Here is an 8,519-nt window from a genome sequence, read left to right as displayed (position 1 = left end):
ACTAAAAAAAAATGCCTTCTTTAACTAATTTTTTTATCCAACTACATTATTTTTCCTGAACTCTCCATCTCAAAAGCATTAAGATATCGTAACATTTAAGTACTTATATATCTATTCTCGTTCAGCAGATATTAGGTTTTGTTACAAAAAAGTTTATTTTAAACTCTGTGACCCGCCCCATAGTGATACAGTTAAAAAACCTATAATACTTAATGGATTTTCAATTCAAAAAAATATTTAAGGATCCAATTTTTACATTTATGCTGTTTTTTACAGTTAACCTTAAACCTTTAAGGAACTTAATTAACTTTCAACTAAAAAAAAAAAAAAAATACAAATTGTAGACTGCAGACATTTTTGAATAGTGAATCTCGCGTGTGCACCACTGTGCGCCTCCTCCACCACCTGCGGTTTCTGAAACGGCCGCTAGGCATAATGTCAATGAGTATTTTTTTTTTGTTTTTTTTTTACACCTACTTACATTTATGTATTTGTTTTCACGGGGAATTTCCCGCGAAAAATTGCAATCAAGCTTAAACAAACAAATTGTTGAACACCAAAGAGAAAGCCAAGTGGAAAATATGCAACAAAGTGCTGAAAGAGTAGATGAAAGAGTGCTTTGAGGCCCAACTCAACTCAGGTGGAGAGTAGCTTCAATTGGGGTTTTGCATTTACGAGTTATTTGTGTGTGTGTGTGCGTGTGTTGGCGACGATCGTTGCTGTGCGTGTATTTGTTGCCAACTATTGCACGTACATATGTATTGGTGGTAACGCCAATTTTATTTTTTTTTAATTTTTTTGCCACCGGCGACAACTCTAGGCCACACAGCGCAGGCTCATATAAAATCGCGTAGCCAAACCGCAACGAGTTCAGTTTGATTGCAAACATCAGCCATAAAGTGACTTATTAAAAGCGAAAAATAAACTTAAAATAGAAATCTTTAAAACATCATTCGTTTTATTTCGCAAAGTGTTATTCGAGAAGTGAAAAAAGTTAAGCAAAGTAAAAAAGTTAACACTGCCCAGTAGAAAAAGTGCAAACATCTTGAACATTCTACTATAAATTCTGAGCAACGAAAAGCAGCTTGGCTCGTCCGTTTTTTTTTTCTATCAAAAGACTTATTAACAATTACTGCAACCAAAATGAAATACCAAAGTGCCTGCAACAACAAGCGCGTGACTAGGCTACAATTCGCCTTCAGTGTCGCGTGCCTTCTACCACTCCTGCTTCTGCTCACCACCAATACACCAGCAGTCGAAGCCCGCCCCATGGATCTCTACGATGAGGTAGGCGATTTCTTCGATGCCGTCTCACTGGACGATGTGCCCGTATCTGGTCGCACAGCACCGGAAACCTTCTGTCGCATGCCAATACGCAAGGGTGTCTGCCGCGCGCTCATTCCACGCTTCAGCTATGATCCGAGTCGCAAGACCTGTGTCGAATTCAAATTCGGCGGCTGTGACGGCAACGAGAACAACTTCTCCAGCTATGAGGCATGTATGGCCACGTGTGAAGGCATGTAAATGGCATCGACTATCTACGGGCAAACGAATAAGCGCCGCAAAAGTGCAAAAATGTTCCTTATACGCCCCGAAATTGCCAATTGAAGGCTTCCAAACATCACTTCACATTCCATCGCATCGCATCGCATCACCTTCATCGTCGGCGGCAAGCAGCTCAAACTGGCCAAATGCATGATCGTCCATCTGGCGCTTTCATTGAACAGAGTTCATTTTTTTTTTACTTACATACTTTCATATTTCTAATGCACAAAGGCACATTTCATTAGTATTTACGAGTAGAAATTTACCACAAATTTATTTGTTTGTGATAAATTATGGTTTCTAGCTTTTAAGTACAAATTGCTATTTCTCAATTGAAAGCCGAAGAAAATCATTCGATATTTTGGCACCATTTGATATGCAATTTCAAAAAGTGTTGAAAAATTTTTATAATTGCTTTGGTTTTTAACGATGTTCTTCCAAAAATTATCGCACTATTATTATTATTTATTATTTATGTATAAATATATTTTGATATATTGAAATAAAGGTAATATTTTGTAATATTTACATCTAAATACATACCCACAAGAATTTGTACAATAGTTTGTGCAAAGCAATAAAGTATATATTTTTACATATATATATTATTAAAAAATAAAACAAACAGTTGTTTTTTCAATTATTTTCTATATCTTTATGAGAGTTCCGTTATGCTAGCTGGCAATCGTTCTTTTTTAAACACTTCTATAGTACCGGAAAACTTAAATCAGTAATGAGCGATGTTTAATTTTAGATACTCAGATTCAAGATACAGTTCTAATCTGGCAAGAGCTGGATCGCTCCATCTGCCACCCAAGCCCCCCATGATTTTTCAGACTATAGATTAAAGCCTACTGCACCAAGCTGGCTCATAAAAGTTGGACTGCATAACCAACACATATATGAACATAGGCTGGCTTTCGATGGACAAAGAAAAAACCAGCGCTATCGTTCATTTGGAAAGCCCTCAACTCAGGATGATTGTAGGAATCGTCACCCCACATCCCATTTGAATGAAATTGGGAACGACTCTTCTCTACCATCATCCGGCATTTTCGAGACTCAAACGCCGTTGTCTCCACCAAACCCTTTTTGAATGTCTATCAGACTTGAATCTGCGATATCTCGCGCTTTATTTCTAGAAACGGAATGAGAAGTGTGTCTCCACTAAGCAGCCACTACAGCCTACCTTACTTAACCTAACCTGGTCTAGTATTTCTTCTTCTGTTACCATTCTGGTCTGGTAATTCTTCTGAATTGTAACCGCCTAAGCGATTTGAGCTACCTGAAGCCAATTGGAAATGTCAGGTTCTTTCTCCACCTTGTATTTGCCTCACAGAGGAGGTCAACCTCTTTCTCTGCTAGCACCGCTGGTTACGAGTTGGCAGAAGAGTTTGCGTTCATTCGTACAACACGGACGCCCAGCGAAGCCACTGTATTTTGATCCCCCGCACTATGTCTACATCATTGTAAAGCTCCTGCAACTTATCGTGCCATCGTCTGCTGAATTCACCGTCGCCAACGCGCAGGTGCGTGTAAATCTTCCGCGGAATCTTTCTCTCGAATACTCCAAAGGTCCCCATTCACCACCAGATCCTCTCCATCTAATTTCGAGAAAGCAGAACAGAGACAGCGATTGTAAAATATTATACTTGAGTAGTTCAGATCTGCAGCTCCTATTATTTGCTCCAACATCAGATTAAAGAAATCACATGCAAAGGGGGTTGGCCGTCTGAAGCTTCGTTGGTATCAAACGGCTCGGAGAGGTTCTTCCCAATTCTGATGGAACTGGTGGTATTTTACATACACACATATAAATAGCCCAGCAAAGGAAATAAATGGGTTTTCCGTAAGTTTATCTGTGAAAAGCGGCAAATGTTTTCCACAAACTGAGTCATAAAATGTTAAGTCATAAAGCTAATCAAAAATTTAGGCAGACCAGATATATAATACTGGTAAAAGCATTTCCTGCAAAAAAAAATCCAGAGTAGCTATGATAGACAATCGGAATTACGATCAGAGTCCCGATCAGCGGCCGTCTTCTTCGCCTAGATTCCTCTTCGTATTAATACATCAGGTAATTTAATTCCGCAAGAGAGCTAAAGAAGTGCCTGCCTTGCTCTGTTCTTAGCCGAAACTGGGCAACTGCATAAGAAGTGCTCGACCATTTACCTCGCGGTAGTTCCACGGTGTTAAGGAAACGGAGCAGCGGTGGGTTTTTAGTGCGGTGAGCCGAAAGGCGAGTCCTACACTTTTCGGCTTTCGATGTTTTGTGCCACCTTTACAAAAAAAAAAAGCCGTAACCATCGCAATATCCTCACTAAGCATATAAATTCACCTGGTTTCCAATTTAGTGGAATTCAATAAAAACAGCTAGCCATTATCGTAAAGTTTAGATTTAAATAAAAATTATTTTTTCTATCAACTCCAATCTAATTGGAATCACATACCGAAATACATATGTACATTGTATATAAAAATATATTTAAGACGGCAATGGAAATAAGCCTTCTGACAACCACCAGCCGGCTCTGCTAGTACATACATACATAAGTATAACAGAGGATACAAAACGAAATAAAGACTAAAGATATTTTTAAAATTAGGAAGTAGCTTCTTTATTTTATGTTTACACTTCCTTTATGCTGGCGAATATTCACTATCGCTGTTGCTGATAATCCGCAAAATTAGATTGTTCGCGAAATTTTAACAAAAATAATAACAAAAAAAATGGACACAACATATTTTCTTTCTTTTATAAATAGTTTCACTTAACATTGGCTCATTTGTATTTATAATCAAAAGCAATTTTTTAAGTGTCGCACGTTCGAATACATAAAAAAAAATCACAAAAAACACATCATAAATAAACATAATTATTTAGCACCGATTTATTAATGGCATCGAACGCTGTCACATACATATATATGTAAATGTATGCGAAAGTGTGTGTGTGTAGGTATGCACATATGTGTGTATGTATGAATGAGCTTAAGAGATACCCTCCAGCATCTGGTTAACTTACTTTTGCCGAAATTCGTACCCTAGAAATAACTCGAATTCATGAGACGATTTAATGTCTTTACTTTGTTTTGAAGTTGGGTCTAGGCGAACTACAAAGTAAAGAAAACAAAGAGACGTCTGTCTGCTAAGGTGTAAACAAATAGGAAAGATGACTAAAATTTATATATTTACATGCATTGATATGTACATACTTACATACATACAGTGAGTGTCAGTCAAAATCGTACAGTAAATGTTTTTCCATATTTTGAAAATATTTTGTTTTATTTAAATTTTATTAATTTTTAATTTTAATTAACAATTAAAAAAAATTTCAAATTTCCAACAAAATTTCACACTTCTCATTCAGAATTTTTACATTTTTTTTGGGTATGCATTGTTATAGTCAAATTAGAATTTTTTGTCGCGGGTGTTGCGCATTTTCTTCCATATAGAAATATACATTGTTCATGCGTTATATAGAAGAAAAGGCGCAACACCGTCAAAAAATTTTGTAGCGACTAGCGAAAGTAACACTTTATTACATTAAAATGAAATGTGCTGTAAAACTGCAATCTATAAGTTCTGATTAAAAAGTGTGAAATTTTGATCCAAATTTTACAACTTTTTATTTATAATTGTTACAAATTTATTTTCAAACTACTGTACGATTTTGACTGACACACACTGTAATTTATATATGTATGCCGCGTACGCTGAAAGCAAAGATTTGCAAAAGTGGCAACAAAACAAAAAACGATCGAAATGGTGTCAATTCATAAGCGGGCTATTATCTACAATACCAGATACACGTAAACAAATATCTTGTGTGCATATGACATGCAGGCAGACATGACCAACGGACTTCGATGGCTGCTCTGCTTGCGCGTGACATTAGCAGCAATGCAGTTCGAAGATGACAATAAAAAAAAAACATAATAAATTGCCATTTAACATCACCATAAAACAATTATGTTGATCGCGGCTTGTTTGAGTCATTAAAAAAAGAAGACATTTGCAAATTTTATAAAAGTAGATACATATGTATGTATATATTTACATATGGATGGATGTGGAACATTTAATTTGAAAATAACTATCACAAAATTAATTTGCAGAATATTATGGATAAACACCAGCAGGCGGGAAATCAATTGAAGATCATTGACCTGCATTGTATAATAGTTAATTCGAATCAAAGCAGTTAATTCCATTGAAGACGCCCTATTTCAGAATTCGGTTCAAAAACTGCCTATCCCAGCTGCCGCTTTCAAAACGCCCACATCAACGCATTTTCAATACACATATTTGCAGTTGGGATAGGGCGTTCTTGAATCAAATTCTGAAGTAGGGCGTCCTTGAGCCATTTTCTGAGATAGGGCGATTACGAACCGGTTGTCGAGATAGGCCGAACGTCCTTCTTGACTTATTACCCATAGATATCTTTATCGAAAATTCAGCTGCTAACAACGCCATCAGACTGTGTGCCCTGCGGTTCTGAAAGGAAAGAGCATTCGGGCACGGTTCTATCGTAGACGCTATATCGTCTGAAATTAAAGCGCCGCCCACTGACTATATCCTGTCGAAGACCTGGCTTCAACATAAACCACGCACGAAATTACCAAGCAGCAGTGACTGGAATCAGGAAAAGGAAGGGGTTCTTGCAGGGCTTAACTATCTTTACGGATGGGTCAAAGATGGAATGCGGAGTTGGTGTAGGGGTTTTCATTGAGCAATATAACCTAAAGTTATCCTCTCACCTAACAGACTATGCAAGCGGTTTCTAGGCCGAAACGGAGGCAGTAAGGTACATGAAAGAGAATGTACCCGCGAGAACGCAGGTGAACATCCTCTCGTATAGCCTCTCAGGCAGTTTCTTCTACCTCTGTTAGATCTCAACTAGTGGATTAATGTAGGAAGGAGCTGGTCTATATTTCTGATCAATATGAAATTACCTTAATATGGGTCCCGGCACATAGGGACATTTACAGAAACGAGGCAACGGACGAACTAGCAAGGAGCAGCACGCGGTGGACATGGGCGCTTCGCTCAGGGAGATTAAGACAAAAATTACCGAAATTTATCATTCTAAGGTCAAGCAGAGGGTCTTACAGGATTACCCACCAGTTCTGGGTGTCCTACGACCCACTTAAAACCAAAGCTCTGTTGGGAATGAGCTAAACAGATGCCTATAAATTTACTGTACTGGCCCGTTGGGGTGCATGCCGAAAGGATGGCACTGCCCTTCAATAAGTTCTGCCCCAGTTGCGACGAGCCGGCAAATTCGTTCAGACCTCTGATGAATTGTGAGTGTTCAAGGACCGCCTTTTAGTTTAACAAACCCTACGGTTCAATTCAATTTAGTATACATACATATCGTCGTTTAAAGTACAAAACCGCGTATCGTCATCCTGCAAAACCCCGTAGCTGACATTTGCTGCCAAAAGTTGGATTTGCTCACACAAGCTGTTGGCTCAATCCTTATCCATTCGATATGTGTATTTCAAAGAAATGGTTCGGTGCTTTTTTCTTATCTATGTATGTAACAATAATTAAATTTTCACAATAATTATTTATGTATATATGCATGTATGTATTTCTATCGCTTTTCCTATGAAAAACCAACCTAAATGAGCCTTCAGCGGTGTCATCCACCCACCCACAGCCTGTTGAAAGTTTAAACACCTCTGGCACCAATTTTCTGTTGTTTACTACTAGTTTCTATAAATAAAAATTAATTTAGTGCATAATGCATTCAAAGTGCATTGGCATTACCCGCATTTAGACTGTTTATTTTCAAATTTATTATATTTGCATATTAGTTAGAAAATTTATGCATAGGTACCTGAGTAATGGCTTTATTGCCATATTCATACAACGTATGTATGTATGTACGTTGGGCATGCAGCCAGATCAATGCACTCACTTCGCGATAGTTATCGAGAATGCCGGTAAGCTACGTACATACATATGTAACTACACACGCAAATTCTATGTGTGCACCAAACGCAGCGGCCTGGCTAAAAGCTGTAGGTAGCTACTTTAGTAAACAACAAAGCGAACCAAAGAAATTACTCGAACCACGTCGAATTATCAATGAATGAGTTGAATTGTTCGCTTAGGTACTTATGGTGGTAGGTAAGTGTGTGCATATGGGTGGTCCTTAAAATCAACTGAACGTTTTTTTTTTCAATCCCACCACCCCTCAATTGGTAATACCACGGTCACAGATATCACATGTAAATTTTGATCCCGCACAATAGGCAAAGTTCAGATTCGTCTATAGAGAGTCAAAAATTAAAAAAAAAAAATTCACTAATACCCCCAACAATCCATACTAACATAGTCGAAGACATGACATATACATTTTGGTTCCGATTGGAGTCGGTTAAGGCGTCTTCATAGGGCAATCTGAACTTTGACCCCTGTGCGACACGCCTTAATGTGACAGTATCGATTTTGGGTATTAGATTAAAAAGAGATTAATATTATTTTTTTGAGTCTCCATAGAGGAATCTTAACTTTGCCGCCCCCCGTGCGACACCGTCTCCAATCGGGGCCAAAATTTATATGTGATATCTTCGACTATAGTAGCATCGACATGGGGGTTGAGGCTTTGGAAATTTTGAAAATTAGCTTCCTACATTTAAGGACCACCCTAATGTACACATATATATATATGCGTTTTGAACTTTCTGACTTTTTTAATTTTTTCGCAGAAATTTTCACTTGCAGTCCGTCATGTTGACATAAAATTTGCATATTCGCATGTAGAAGTGAAGTATTGCTTCACATACAAATTGTTTGTACATACATTAGACCGTGCCAGGAAAAAAAATTTGGCCGTAAGCGCCTGAGTGAAGAGCAATTTCAAAAAAAAAAAAAAAAAAATTTTGCCGAACGTAGGTGTCGCGTTTTTACTTCTTTCGTCTTCGACATTTTTTGATATATCGCACACCGTCTTCAAAAGA

At 37.8% G+C, this 8,519-nt stretch overlaps 1 protein-coding gene across 1 annotated transcript; it reads left to right on the top strand.

Moving 5' to 3' along the window:
* The first annotated feature begins 846 nt into the window (after positions 1 to 846).
* On the top strand, positions 847 to 2,149 carry LOC118744045 (kunitz-type serine protease inhibitor 4). The gene is made up of 2 exons (XM_036476802.1): positions 847 to 1,536; positions 1,576 to 2,149. The coding sequence occupies exon 1, from the start codon at positions 1,144 to 1,146 to the stop codon at positions 1,522 to 1,524; it is 381 nt and encodes a 126-aa protein (XP_036332695.1). The 5' UTR covers positions 847 to 1,143; the 3' UTR covers positions 1,525 to 1,536; positions 1,576 to 2,149.
* The last annotated feature ends 6,370 nt before the right edge of the window (positions 2,150 to 8,519 follow it).

Source organism: Rhagoletis pomonella, unplaced genomic scaffold, assembly GCF_013731165.1.
Source record: "Rhagoletis pomonella isolate Grant_MI unplaced genomic scaffold, Rhpom_1.0 Rhpom_scaffold_00007, whole genome shotgun sequence".
NCBI classification, from domain to species: Eukaryota; Metazoa; Arthropoda; class Insecta; order Diptera; family Tephritidae; genus Rhagoletis; species Rhagoletis pomonella.
The sequence above is the reverse complement of the archived record's forward strand: the minus strand, read 5'-3'. Positions and strand labels throughout refer to the sequence as shown.

What these genes read in the sequence shown, in the direction of transcription:
- LOC118744045 (XM_036476802.1), top strand. Translation starts at nt 1,144, where the DNA reads ATGAAATACCAAAGTGCCTGCAACAACAAGCGCGTGACTAGGCTACAA.